The 15,171-nt window shown below is 39.7% G+C and overlaps 1 protein-coding gene across 1 annotated transcript; it reads left to right on the forward strand.

Annotated features, from left to right (window-relative positions):
* Positions 1 to 1,561: 1,561 nt before the first annotated feature.
* Positions 1,562 to 11,996, forward strand: nherf4a (NHERF family PDZ scaffold protein 4a). Its single transcript, XM_071901320.2, has 12 exons — positions 1,562 to 1,628; positions 2,436 to 2,463; positions 2,709 to 2,770; positions 2,908 to 3,119; positions 4,913 to 4,984; positions 5,122 to 5,254; positions 6,733 to 6,869; positions 7,024 to 7,231; positions 9,277 to 9,473; positions 9,612 to 9,818; positions 10,542 to 10,766; positions 11,953 to 11,996. Exons 2-12 carry the CDS (start codon positions 2,450 to 2,452, stop codon positions 11,983 to 11,985), a joined length of 1,500 nt encoding a protein of 499 aa, XP_071757421.1. The 5' UTR covers positions 1,562 to 1,628; positions 2,436 to 2,449; the 3' UTR covers positions 11,986 to 11,996.
* Positions 11,997 to 15,171: the final 3,175 nt, after the last annotated feature.

Below are 15,171 nucleotides of genomic sequence, written 5' to 3' on the forward strand. Positions count from 1 at the left end.
CAAGGACCAATCACAATATGAAGCTTCACAAAACACTGTTTCTGGCCATCACTATTAAGACCATACACTAGATGGCAACAAAGGGACATAGATTAAACAGTCTTAACCTAAAAAAGCATTTTAAGATGTAGTCATCATTAAGTCCATTTGTATCCAGTGTATATTACCAAATTGAACCTGTATAGCTCAAACACTCTGAAGAAGGCTCTGTGCCGAAACGCATAAGCGTTTTTCTATTGTGATGTGAGCCAAATAAATAGTGAAATGTTAGTATTTTGTCCTCCTTGACTTGGAAATTTGAGATGTGCTACCTTTTCATATTTTTTGGAACATGCTCTGATTTTGGGTTTAGCACTCCACTGAGAATCCCATTGTTGAAGCGAAACCTCCTTTTACAATACTGTAAATAGTACTGAACACTGACCAAAAAATAAATTAGGAAATTACAGTAATTTTGAAATCGAGATCCTGTAACCCAAAAGTTTTACAAAGACTAATAGTTACTGTAACATAACTGACCACTTTACCAAGCTTGTACAACCTGTATTGTTGTAAAAACATTGTCTCAGTCATGACAGTGTGTTGGATTGGCACTCACCACATAGCTTTCCTTAACACTAGATAAATATTAAACCCAGATGGTGCTGGAGAAAGGAGTCACCATCTCAGCTGCTGACGAAACAGTCTTTTATGTCCCTTTCTGCTATGAACCTTGTACATCCACAGCACCTTACCCCAAACAACTAGCCAGAGCCGGGACAGAGGCAGGACACAATGAAGTATACCACAGGTAAGGCTGTCTTTCTATTTCCCCAAACAAATAAGCTCCCATGATTTTACTATTCAAATGTTAACTTCCATGTTGCTCTGTGTGTTGACGCAACTCATTCACTACTACTTCTAGAGAAATGGAGTAAGCGTTGACGGTTGCAGCGTTAAGTCAGTATTGCACTTGTGCTTTGTTTTGAGGAATGGCATGCATGCGCTCTTGCTCTTGTTATAGTTTAAGTGCTAAAACTTAGGAACTATTTGGTCTGTTCTTTTATGAAGTCACATAGAAGCTACTTGATGATGGCTGTATACCTGTATGTGTGATCTCTAATGACTTTCTTCCGAGTTAACATTACATCATATCCACAGCCCTTGTCTGGACAGCTATTGTGTACGCACACAGTGCTAAGGGTTTTAAACCATTAATAGGGGGAGAGATTAGACTGTTCAGTGTCACCACTGAGAACAGTATCTGTCAGCAGATAGCTGGTATGCATAACACTGCAGATATCTATGTTTACAGCCTGCCTTGCACAAACCTCTCCCTGCCTGGAGGTTATGTGAGTGTGAGTGTGTGTGTGTGTGTGTGTGTGTGTGTGTGTGTGTGTGTGTGTGTGTGTGTGTGTGTGTGTGTGTGTGTGTGTGTGTGTGTGTGTGAGGGAGAGAGAGAGAGAGAGAGAGAGAGAAGGGGAAAGAGTAAGTGAGTGAGCATGACTGAATGCTGGGGGGGAGGAGGATATGAGGTTTTAGTGAATGTGGTTGACAGCAAGAGAGAGAGTCAGGTGGAAAGGGAGGGAGGAGATGAATTCTGCATACAAAGGAGAAATGCTTGGATTAGGCCAGCCATGCCAGGGCATGTGAGTATCCTATTGTTAAATGGACCAGCGTTGTGTCAAGCTTTTCTTGGGTTGTCTCATGAGTCTGGGTTTCACATGAAAAACAGTCTATGTACATAGTTTCTGAGTTGTAGGTTCTTGCTTCAAGGCTTTTCTGTCATTACAGTCATTCATTCATTTACTCAAAGTAAATCTTTGGGCATTTATTTTGGAAAGACGCAGTTTGAGCTTAATAATTATCTCTGACAGTGTCCTTGTGGCGTCTCTAAGAACAGAAGGCCCGGTCTCCTATTATCTAATGGATCAGCTTTGTGTGAAGCTTACTTGGTTTCTCTTTGTGAGTCTCTGTTTGTCTTGTGAGTGTCTGTTTCAAATGGAAAACAGTCAGTACACAGTCTGTTTGTACTCTGACACAATAAGCCAGTGAACACAGCTTCTAAGATGTTGTGACAGGTTTTTGCCCTAAGTCAAGCATCTTCTATCCTTATAGTCATACATTCATCATCTTAAAGTAAATGGTTTAAATGGCATTTACTTTATATGCACTAGAAAAACACACTGCTTGAGCTTAATAATTAAGGGGGGCTGTGTTGTTGTGACAGGGACAGGTTAGAGTAACCCTAACCCTAACCCAATAGCAGAACAGTCAGCCAACCCAGAAGGGGGAACTGGGGAGAAGTCACCTTCAGATTACTGCTACAGCCTGCTGCTACTGCTGCCGTCATCATGTTTACTCCTATTTTAGTCCTGGATAGAGCTGGCTCTGATTACAGTAAGGTAGATATGACTTGGATGGCGTGTCTTACTCTGTCACTAATGTTCCCTCAGGCTGCGAGGATGCAATGGAATTTCCGCGGTAAGTTCCACTTTGGCCACATTGTCTTAGTGACAATGTCTGCAAATAAACAGAAACCTTTTGGATATTAACAAGTACAACCAGCCGTTTTGTAGACTGCTATTTATATAAACAACAGAAGCACATTATTTTCACCTAAGCACGTTATTTAGCTAGGTTTTCAGCTTTCCCAACTGTTTCACATTTATCTGCTGTGCCACTCTTTCATGCTTACACTGTCAATTTTCTATTTCTCCCTACTTAAGTTTTACCTTCAATCCAAAGGAAGGGATTGACAATCCAGCCCTGGTCATCTCTGATGATCATGGTAAGGTTTGATAGACATGCCTTCACACAGTCTTTTTAAAATCCTGTCACCATTTTATTTAAAAACAGCCTTTCTAATTTCCCTGTCAACATGTCAGCCTAGTTCTTATGATATTGGTTTTATTTACTATTTCCCAGAGCCAGATCAAAGCCCTGTGCCTAGACTGTACCAGCTAAAGTGCTTGGAGCGCCAGAGTTTTGGCTTTTACCTGCGGATGGAAAAAGGTAGACGGGGTCATGTGATCAGAGATGTGGAGCCCTGGAGCCCTGCAGAACACAGTGGCCTCAGAGATGGAGACAGAGTGCTGGAGGTCAATGAGGAATATGTGGATAACATGGACTTCCATAGGGTTAGTGTCCCTAATTAGTTACCTTTCTTTGCCTCCCGTCTAGTGTTGGGTCAGCAGGATCATTGCTATTTTAAAAAAATCGATTTTAGGGTGCGTTCACACAAAGCTTGTTTGGAGCGGAGTACAGCCTTCAGAGTAAAGGTTCCTCTGCAATATACCAAAACCTGTGAGAGAGAAGGGGTGCGCACAATACTTTGCGGGTCAAAAAGTGACTTCTGGATGACAGAAAAGTTTATACTTTGTCTAAAATATTCTATTATAACAATATTCTATTATTATATTCTATTTAACCTCACAGTTTTGGTATATTGCCAAGGAACCTTTACTCTGAAGGGTCGGCGTCATCAGCGTGGAGCATTAGCTGTAGCTCCCAGCTTCCAAAAGCTGCGTTTTGTGAAAACGGAAGACTTTATTGGAACTTTTATGGTGGCGTGGACATGATACTAAGGCCAAGGACACTAAATGTAAGTTTGAGCCACCAATGAGCAGGCATTTGGAAGGCGACACTAAATTAAGTTCCCGATAGCTTTTGTAGAGCCACCATTGGGACGCTAATAATGGCACAGCCATCTAGCGTCCCTTTGGGGCTATCCCATTCCCAGTCCCCTTCATACCTCATTACATCTGGCCAATCGCTGCGGAGATGGGCGGCGTGTTCAAGTGTTTCTGTTTCGGAGAGTCACATTTTCGAATGCGACCTTCAGAACACTTATGAAAGCCTCTCGGAACAGAGTATAAACCAAGTGGCCAAAACCACGGGTGAATTTTGAAACCAATAAGGAAGTGGCAGCAGGCGGCAATTCCTCTAATGCCCGCTAGAGGCTGGCTCCAAAAAGACTCCAAGCCCAGCCCAACTCCAATATCAATGGGACCACAACCCAACTTCTCGCTCAAAATATAATGTCAATACATTTTTTCTACAAAAGGTTATGGTCTCAGTAGCTAATTTCACCTCTTCTAATTTTTTATGGAAGGCAGCGTATTCCGTATTGCACACTAAGTAATTAAGAATTTCATTGTATGTGGGTATGTAAGCATTTCACTGGAGAGGTCAAAGCACAGTGGGAGCTATTTACGGGTCAGTGGTTTGCTCAAGGATCATTTGACAGGGAGGGAAACAATGGCGTTCTGGGTATTGAACCTGTGACCTTCCAGGTTCTCTATAAACACCATAATAAATTGCCTCCTTTCTTGTTTAGTTTTCTAAACATAAGCAAATAGACTGGATGGAGCTGAAGGTCGGTGGCCTGAATGCGTCCTAGTCTCCTTATCTTAACTGTTTGACCAATTGGTGAATGGAAAGGATATGGGGCAGCAGGGTGGCTCAATGGTTAGTACTGTTGCCTCACAGCAAGAAGGTCATGGGTTTGAATCTCTATCCCGGTCCTTTCTGTGTGGAGTTTGCATGTTCTCCCTGTGCTTGCGTGGGTTTTCTCCGGGTGCTCCGGTTTCCTCCCACAGTCCAAAGACATGCTGTGTTTGTGTAGTATCAGATATAATCTAGTAAAATGATGTATATGAAGTATGTGACCTATATGATGTGTGTAGATATATATATGATGTAGTATATATATGACATAAACTGTATATGATGCTATGTAAAGCCCTTTGAGACATGCTTGTGATAAGGGGCTATACAAATAAACAAGACTATATGCTGTTTGATTGATTGTTTGTTCTGTAAGTAAAAATCCAAAAAATTATGAGTGAGCTTCACAATTTTGGATGAAATTCATGTAAATACTGACAGTGAAGTCAAGTTAAAATGTATCTCATTTTTGATTGACTGGCAGGTGGTGAGGAGGATCCAGTCATGTGGCCTACAGCTATTTCTCTTGGTGCTGAGAGGAGAAGAGTATGAACAGGTGATCATACTGCATTCATATTAGTATATACTGTATATATAAGTTGATATAATGTGAGTACCTCTGTATTATGTTCTTCTTTTCACTGATTCATTCTCCATGAGTTGAAGAGTGCTGAACTATCCCTTCTCCTCTAGGCAGTGTCCTTGAGTCTGGACCTGCAGATGCTGGCCAGGGCCTCCAAAGGGGGGTGCTCCTCCAGACCCAGACTCTGCCATGTCACCAAACACCAGGAGCATGGCCTGGGAATCACCGTCGCCCAAATGGAAGGTAAAAGCTCACTGCTGTCCCATAGAAGTAGATCACTCCTTGAAGGCAGGGGGCAAGTGCATTGCTAGATATAGGAAGTGTGCTTTCACAGACCTTGTAGGTTTGGTCTTTTCTCTATGAGTGAAAATCCTAGTGAATTCCTCTCATTCATTTCATATTCTCACATTTCTTATATTATGACACACATGCCCCAGCATATCATACATACAGTAGCCTACTGTGCAAAAGGTACATGTAAAAAAAATCATAAAGCAAAGATGCTTTAAAAAATAATGAAATGAAAAGTTTCTAAAAATAAAAAAAAAAATACTATAAAGAGCAGTCTACTGACACACTAATGCAGAAAACAAATAAACATCTAAGACAAATTTATATAAAAAATCTAGGGTGCCTAAGACTTGCACAGTACTCTACATAGGTACATAAATAGGTACATAAATAGGTACCAATAATATTAAGTTAATCTTGCCTACACCAACTAACATAAATTATTCTTACATTTATTACACTCCTGTCTACAAATAAATATAAATACAAATAATAATACTGATAGTAGCCTTAAGGCTACCCAAGGAAGTGGTTGCAAGAAGCAAATCATTTAATCAAATGATTTAATGAAATAGACTATAGTTTAAATTAAAATAATGCAATTCTCACATATCATTCATACTGCCATTCTGCAATGCGTCTCATATAATCTCGGTGACTTTTTAAATGGTGCTAATTTTAAAAACAGACATTACAAATATCTTTTTTCATCTGCCCTGTGTCCTTACACAGGGCAGATATACACATCACCACAGAGTAGACTGGAGTTTTACAAACATTTCTCAGAGGCAGAGCTGCTGGAGAACATGCTGCAGAAATAATCTCTCGGGTTTAGCTAAACCTCAGTGGGCGGAGCAGTTAGTTAACTATCAAATGAGGCAAAGAAGGAACTCTGGTGAAAATATTTAAAAAAATATAAATAGCAAGCACTTCTTTTTTCTCATCATTCCTTCATGACCATGGCATTAATGATCTTGGAAGGTCAGCAGGCTATAGCTAACTAGCTGACCTGGATCTAGCTATAGGCTAGTATGGCTAGTTTGAACTTGGAAGGTTAGCTAGGCTAACAAGCTAACAACTTAACATGGCTAAATTAAATTTTTTCAGTTAGCAAGAGTGCTAGGCTAAATAATATCAGTTACCTTGTCTCTTACTTCTTGCCTTTTCTCTGGGCTTCAAGTTTATGTGAATCAGTGATTTCTCTATCTTGGTATCATGTAAGGAACTACAAAACTGTTACACCACAGACTTTTTTTTATTTTTTATATTTATGTTTATTTGACAGGGACACTGCACATTAAAAAAATATGCCAGAATTAGCCAAGAAGGCTAGTTTTCATCCATAGTCCCTCTATAGACTTCATCTATGGCAGTGATGATGATGATGATGATGATGATGATGATGAAGATAGTATTGGATGTTTCTTCAGGTCAGAAAGGACAGTACATCCTGAGCACAGTGACTGATGGTCCAGCAGAGAAAGCTGGTGTCCGTAGTGGAGACAAACTGGTCTGGATCAACGGTGTCATGGTGTCAACGCTCACATACTCTACTCTCAACAAAATCGTATGTGCCAATTGTATTTATCACACACATCAGCCAATTATTTGAATTTCTTTGGTTTGTTCTTTTGAGCATGTGTATGAATCTCATCTAATTATTTTCACCACACAACAAACTTCACGCTCCCCTCTGAGCCTGTAGTGTGTTTCCTTCTCAGGTAAAGAAGAGTGGAGATTCTGTGACACTACTGGTCATTGACAGTGAGAGTGAATCTTGCTATGTCAGAAGGAAAATGCCCATCTTGCCTGTTATAGCAGAGTCCCACAACCTCCCCCACAGACCAAAGACCATGCACATCGTTCAAGGACCTGACGGATACGGCTTCCTGCTCCGACAAGAAAAGCTGCCGGTCACAGGACGTATGGGTGAGAGATAATAATAATAATGAATAATAATGCATTTTATTTGTACTGCACTTTTCATTCATAGTGAATCTCAAAGTGCTACAGAGTTAAAAACATAAAAATAAAAACGAAGAAAAAAGAGATCGCTAACAAAAGTTAACACGAAAAAGCCTTCCTGAATAAAAAGGTTTTTAGGCCCGTCTTAAAAGAGTCCAGGGTCTGCGCTGCCCTTAGATGGTTAGGAAGGCTGTCCCACAAGCGCGGTGCAGCTGAGCAGAAGGCCCGATCCCCCATGGTGCGGAGCTTGGTACTGGGGGCCCAGAGGAGCAAGCTGTTGGTAGATCTGAGAGTGCGGATGGAGGTTTGTGGGGTAATCAGTTCTTGTAGGTAGGGAGGCGCATGTCTGTTAATGCATTTGTAGGTGAGTAGCAGGACTTTGTAGTCGACCCTGAAGGAGACAGGGAGCCAGTGCAATGAAAACAGAGTTGGTGTTATGTGTTCGTGTTTTCGCACTCTCATCAGAATCCTGGCAGCGCTGTTCTGGATATACTGGAGCTTCTGGATGCTCCTGCCAGGGATCCCAGTGAAGAGTGCATTGCAGTAGTCCAGTCTTGAGGAGATAAAAGCATGGACAAGCTTCTCTGCATCTGACAGGGTTAGAGTGGGGCGGAGTTTGGAAATGTTTTTGAGATGGTAGAAAGAGGTCTTGCACAGATGTTTTATATGGTCATGAAAAGTCAGGTAAGGGTCAAACCTAACACCCAGATTAGTGACTGAGGAGGAGAGGGGGATGTCCTGGCCGTCAAAGGTGAGATGAGGTATGGGGGATGACTGAACCTGGTGTGGAGTGCCAACAAGGAGAGCTTCAGTTTTGCTGCTGTTTATAGATACATTACATTCATGTAAACATAACAAGATGACAGCAATTATTACCACATCCATACACACAGACACACCGCTAGAGGCCTCACCATCTTTTAAGGCCGTATAGTGTGTTGTAGTTCCTATAGTATAAATCACCTTCAAATTAATGATTACCACAGAGAAAGGAATGCTGCATCTGGAATCTGGATATTAGCCAAGTCAAGGCAAGGAACGTTTGTTAGGGTTAGTGCTTCGTACACAAAGGCAATTCAAAGTGCTTTACACAAGGTGTATAAGACAAGATAAGATAAGATAGATAAGAGATACAGGATAAGATAAATAAACAAATAAAAAGAGATAAAGTGTATTAGAAGAGACAATAAATAAAGAATTCAAATGCGTAAAAAGAGAATAAAGATCAAGTTGCATAGGCAGTGCAGAACAAAAAGGTTTTGAGCCTAGTTTTAAAAGCGGTCAAAGTTGGGGCGCTTTTGAGTTCTTCTAGATGTTTGTTCCAGCTATGTGTAGCATGATAGTTTTAACTCTGGGAATAGTTAGCAGACCGGTCCCAGATGACCTGAGGGGTCTAGAGGTTTCATGGTAAGAGCAAGTCAGAGATGGATCCTTGGTCCTAAACCACTGAGCCATTTGTAGATGACCAACAGTATTTTAAAGTCAATTCTTTGACACACTGGAAGCCAGTGCAGACAGCTGAAAATTGGTGTAATGTGTTCAGCTTTCATAGTTTTAGAATTCTAGCAGCAGCGTTCTGAATCAGCTGTAGCTGTCTGATAGCTTTTTTTGGGTAGACCTGAAAAAAGGACCATTACAGTAGTCTAACCTACTAGAGATAAAGGCGTGGATGAGCTATCAAGGGTTAGCAGAGTTTTAGTGTCCCATGATGATCTAAAAGTGGTTTCAGAGACTTTGGTGAAACACTGAATACTTGCAATTTTTGGGCATGAAAATGGTCCAATTTAAAGTTATTGAATATTGGCACCAAATATTGTCTATCGGTGACTTCAGTCTAAAACGATCAGTATTGGTATCGGCCTTGAAATCCCCATGTAGGTCAAACCCTAGTAGAAACCATTTTGCAACCTCTCTATCAATGATCAGTAACCGTTAACCGTTTCTTCTGTGTGCAAGAAAAAGTCTCTCTAAAGTTCTATTCTTTTCTATCCTATTCTATTTTAAACCAGTTCACCTGTTGCGGGAGGTCGACGCGGGGAGCCCAGCTGAGGAGGTGGGGATGCAAGACGGGGAGCTGCTGTTAGCAGTCAATGGGGAGCCTGCTGAGTCCATGGAGCATGAAGACATTGTCAAGAAGATCAGGAGGAGTGGTCACCAAGTCAGCCTCACCTCTATATCTATACGCGGAAGAGACTTTTACAGAGAAGTGAGCAGAGTCATATATACGTTTATTCTATTAGTCATGTGAGAAGAGTTGTGATCACATAGCAACAATTGGACTAATCATACAGAGTTCTAGAACTCTTGCTTAACTGTCTTTTTCTGTATGTATGTTTTTCTCCAGTTAGGCATTTCTCCCCTGTTGTTATATGAGGAATCTACACTAGAGAATGAGGGGGTGAGGACCGTCTCCCATTGCACTGGGAACCAGAATGGAAGTGGGGATAGACACCTCCCCTGTCCCAGACTGTGTGTTCTGGACAGAGAAGAGACAGGCTTTGGTTTCCACCTGGGCTGTGTTCTGAATGAGCCAGGAACTTTCATTGGACAGGTATTCCATACTATTAGATGGCTATTTATCACATCTACTATATCAGTGGTTCTTTAAAGGACACCCTGGACACCCCCCACTCCACCCTCAAGGACCCCCACAGGTCCTTGAGTTCCCAGCAAAATGGGGAACAGTGTAATTTCAATATAATTGACTAGAAGTGATCCTAATTAGAGTTTGTATAACAATGACTATTGTAATCCTAAATTTAACTCTCACAGCTATTATCACCCCATATACAGCGTTGACAGTTCTACAAATCAATACTAAATCAACAACTAAAATCTTCCCATATGGGCCACTTTGAAAAAATCTTATCAAATGGGGGGCTTGTGGCATAATATGTGTCTATATGGGGGTCTGTGACATGCAAATGTTTGAGAACCCCTGTACTATATTAATGACTTTTATACCTAGAATGGTGCATTGGCCTTATGAATGGATATTTTTTCCTGTTACAGTTTTGGATAACTTCTTTCATATAATCCCCCTATAGGCTTGATTGTTTCAAGTAAGCATTGTGCTCAATACGCTTTTTGGTTGTCTTCAACCTAACCTTGGTCAGAAACTCCATTGAAGCAATTTTGAACATGTATCATTTTTAGAAGAAGAAGAATATTAGAAGTTTGACCTCAGAACACTGATATAAAGTGATTACAGACGGAAGCTGAGCATGAGTCTCTGAGCATTGCTTTGACTGCAGTTCTGTCTTTTCCCCTGTAGGTGGTGCCAGGGGGTTCGGGACAGAGGGCCGGCCTGTGGGGAGGGGATGTTGTTGTGGAAGTGAATGGACAGAATGTGGAGAATGAGTATTTTGAGGAGGTGGTGGCATTAATCAGGAATAGCATGTCGCCTCTGAAACTACTGGTGGTGGAAAGGAGAGGGTACGACCAGCTCAGACAGAATGGACTGCCAATCACCACAGCTCTCATCATCTACAGCACTCAGGTGAGACATATACAGATACATACTAAGACAGAAAAATCTGCACAGCAACATTAAAGTATTAATTTGTGACATTTTCATCTAAATAAATGTCTGTTTTGGTACTTTCTATGGCTAACTGATAGAACATAATTGAGATCGTGATTCAACCTAGACCAAGTTCCTGAAAGCTTTTACATTTTCTACATTTGCTGTTCTAAACATCTGGGGCCGTATTCACAAAGTTTCCTACTACTAAGAGCTGTTCTAATTGGGGAAATGCTAAGACAATTAATAGAATTATGACATTTTCTAAGAATTTCCACTTTGGTATTGTCCGTCAGTTGTCTTGTCTTAAAAGTAAGATTAAATCCTGCTAAAAGATAAAAGCTATTCAAGAAGCATCTTTGCCCTTAAGGTGAAAAACTGTTAAGAGTAGGGAGGAGGACTTTTAGAAAGCTTAGGATTTTTTTAAGCAGAGGGGAAAATTGCTGCAAGAGGTGGAAGCACGAGAAATGTTCTCCAAACGCTGAATGACAGTGAGTTAATAAAGCTACAGATTAGATTGTGCAAGGATGATGTTTGTGGTTGATCTCATTAGAAATGCGCTCACATCTCCCACGAAGTAACGGTATTATGCCTGAAAAGATATTTGGCAGCAGTGATGATTTCGGTCTATTGCAACCCTCCATGAGAAATTGTGACGCAATTTTTTTCATTCCCACTGGACGTGCACAACTTGTGAGCCAACAAAACAGCATTCATGGATATAGCGGGCTTCCCCAGTGTTGTTGGGGTCATTGATGACACAGCCGCCTCATCGACAATCTACTCTTGTACAACAACCCTACAGACCAAAATAGGCCAGCAATTATACTAATTGGTCAAAGTCTTGAGCCATTTTCACCACCTCTTAATATCAAATTGATAAAGTCATAGTAAGACTCTATTCACACAAATAAAGGCGTCATGCATCAGCCTGTGTACAAGTATTAAAAAGTTGGGCTATGTTTTCATACATTTTGACAAAATCTGTAGGTTGCTTTATTTGTTTATTACCCAGTGATTTTCATTTTGACATAAGTAAACTACACTTGAAGACTTAATTGTTTGATTTCTGTGTGTGCATTCTGAATGAGTAAAAAGAGGCCAGCTGAGATTTTTCTTGACTTGCGGATTACCGCCATTAACCGTTTCTTCTGTTTTTCAGGTGTCGGGGAGAACGAGTGATGCTTTCTTATGATGGAACATTCGGAATGACCAAAGACGTCACTCAACAGTGGAAACACAGGACTAAATGCCCTCTGTACACAGCACATCTTCTCCGCTATAGTGACTGTGATCATATAATCTGCCTTTTTAACCTTGTGACCTCCTACCTTTTAGAGGGAAGTGTAATTTGAACCAAAGAGTATTATACTTTTTTTTTTTTTTTTGCCAATTACTGTGCCGTCGATGGGAATGATTTTGCGGTCAAATCAGCTTCAAGACACAGCTAGAGCTCTGTGTCTAGGTAAGGTTACTTATCTGCCCATAAGTTGTTTAAGTCGAATTGGAGTAGCTTTGCATACTACCTGGCATTAATATGCATCATGTGTCAACGTACGAATTGTGTGCATTTCAGTTTTCAGCTGGCATTAGAATTTCATCTTAACTATCCACATACAATTGGAATATAGCCTGATAAATTTCTCCTGCAGTAGATGCAAAATTATTAATCTCAAGCAGAGGTGTGACCAAGTTGATTTTGCTCAAGTCCCAAGTCAGTCTCAAGCCTTGAGGCACAAGTCTCAAGTCAAGTCCCAAGTCTAAATATAGATTTCCAAGTCAAGTCCATGTCATTAATGGCAAGTCTCAATTTTAAATGTAGAACATCAAGTCAAGTCAGAACAAATCAAGAGTCCAGTATCAATTTAATATCTTAAAGAAAACTAAATATCTATGAATTTTCAATATGACTTTAATAGGATGAATAAAATGAAGTGCATGAGTTTGATTTCTATAATCCGTTTCAACTTCAATAAATTAAATCATTCCATACAAATTCAGAAAACAGAATTTAAATTCAGTCGTCTGCTGGAACAAATCTCATCACTTTCAATCGAAGTCATTTACACAAACACAAGATCTTAAGTCAAGACTTTAGAAACCTTTTCAAGTCATCAAAGTACAAGTCAAAGTCAAGTCCCAAGTCACCAGAACCCAAGTCAAGTCTCACGTCTTTTCTTCATGCATCAAGTCAAGTCTCTAGCAATTAAAATTGCGACTTGACTCTGACTCGAGTCCAAGTGATGTGACTTGAGTCCCCACGTCTGATCTCAAGTGTTGCAGTGTTGGGTATTGTGCCTTAGGTGGCTACAGTGAGAGGCTGTCTTTGTGTATTTGCGGTATCAGAGAGAAGTATGGAACAACAAGGCGTTCTTTAAATGTCACATTTAATGTTTTTCACCAATGTTTTCCAGATCTACACTTTGAGATAGACCTCACGCTTTTCCCCCAAAATGACAAATGTCACCTGGATACCTTATCTTTACCTTGATTTACAGTCCTTGAGAGCAGACTTTAATAGATACATCTATGTACTGTATATACTGTTTTATTCAAATTACAACGCATCTGAGTAAAACATCAAATATATAAAAAATTTTAGGACAGCAAATTATATTGATCCAAGTAGTCCAATAGTTGCTGAGTTAGGTTAGTCTCTCACACAAAGTTTGTCAGTTATTCTTCTACAATATTCCAAAATGAGTATCAGTTGATTCAAGTACTTCATTCCAACACAAATAAGACAGATAGGAAACTACTATATCTACACAAATATTTCATACAGGCAATGGGGAGGGAGAGTGATAACTTGTACCACTGCTAGCTGCATTCATTCCTGAGAAAATACCCATTAATTTTCCCATTGACAAACTGCATCGCCTTTTCCAGAACAGTCATTGAAGAGACCAATTTATAAACTACAGCCTATTCAGTTCATTGCCATAAAACACTGTGAAATCTCAGTTTCATTCTCAGAAGCCTGAAAGTAAATGCAATCAACAAAAGAGGATCGTTTCTATATGGAAATGTTGAATTCAGTGGAATAGAATTTTGCATCACATTCCCGAGGAGAATCAAACCTTTCTCACTGAGCTTTGAATGCAGCCACCAGGGTGCAAAAAACACAAAATGACTTTCCCTCCCCATAGGTTCCTATCCTATCAAATATAATTTTAAGTTGACTAACAGTCAGGTAACCCTTGGCTATTGGTAGGGCTGTAAAATACAAATTTCAGGTGAATGGTTTGCACTTAAATAGTGTGGGAGAGGTCGGGTGGGGGAGGGGGTATTTTATTATTTCAATATAAAAGCTTGAATGGACATTCAAGTGTTTTCATCTCCACATGAAATCATAAACTCTGTGGAGGTAAACAAACCAAGTTATTGAGCTCAAGAGGTAGAGACCAACATGGTGAATCCTTTATATACATATTCACACAGTAGTGTTGCTATGATGAAAGAATTGACAACAGTAACAAACCGAAAAAAGGGTTCTATTTAGATATATCCACACCTCTGCTGTACACACAAGATACAGTTAACAATTGATTGTGTATTTTATGAATCATTATAGGATTTGCTTTCCTCTACAGATCCTAGTTGCAGGGTAAAAATCAAGAAAATATATACATTTATATGCAAGTTTTAAAAATAAAATTAACTTCACAGCCCTAGAAATGTGCAGGCTAATACAATTTCTATACAGTGGTATTGTTTTTTATGTTTGTGTTTTGTAGATTTGCTTCTATATTTATCATATATACATATCATACTTTGAGGTGTGAGAATGCATGCCATAGGATTCTCAAGAAATGGAATAGAAAATAAAAATCTAAAAATATATTAAATAATTTACTTCAAAGCTCTTTTTCTGGAGACAGGGCTGGTCAGTGTACATGTATGAAAAGTAACAGGGGGCAGACTTTATCGTTGCATAACCATTTAGAAAAATCCAAACATTAGAGACCATCTCCTCATTACCGTGTCATTAATATGGTGCTCGTTTCCTCATTTAATGTGATCCATGAATAAACAGTTGGCCTGACGTGGTCAATTATACATACAAAATAATTAACACCCTTGATGTATTATATTGCTGGCTTGTCTGATTATTTACCTCAGCACATTTCCATTTTTTTACATTTTTGTTTTTAATATTCATACAGTTCCCATTCCCACAACTTTAACACTTGAAAGGCCAATGGATTTTGGGGGTCTAAGACAGTGGTTCTCAACCTTTTTGAGGCCTAGAGGCTGAAAACTAGTATTTCACAAGAGAAAAAAAAAAACGCAAAAAATTTGAGAAAAATCAGAAAAAATAGACATGATAATACATTTGCAAAGTAGAAATAAGCTTTTTCTTATCCCATAAATAATCTTG

The sequence above is a fragment of the Centroberyx gerrardi genome, chromosome 6 (genome assembly GCF_048128805.1).
Source record: "Centroberyx gerrardi isolate f3 chromosome 6, fCenGer3.hap1.cur.20231027, whole genome shotgun sequence".
Lineage (NCBI taxonomy): Eukaryota > Metazoa > Chordata > Actinopteri > Beryciformes > Berycidae > Centroberyx > Centroberyx gerrardi.

Coding starts and splice junctions, on each gene's coding strand:
- nherf4a (XM_071901320.2), top strand. Junction 9,474..9,611: donor GAAGAGACTTTTACAGAGAA/GTGAGCAGAGTC, acceptor GTTTTTCTCCAG/TTAGGCATTTCTCCCCTGTT. Junction 9,819..10,541: donor CAGGAACTTTCATTGGACAG/GTATTCCATACT, acceptor TTTCCCCTGTAG/GTGGTGCCAGGGGGTTCGGG.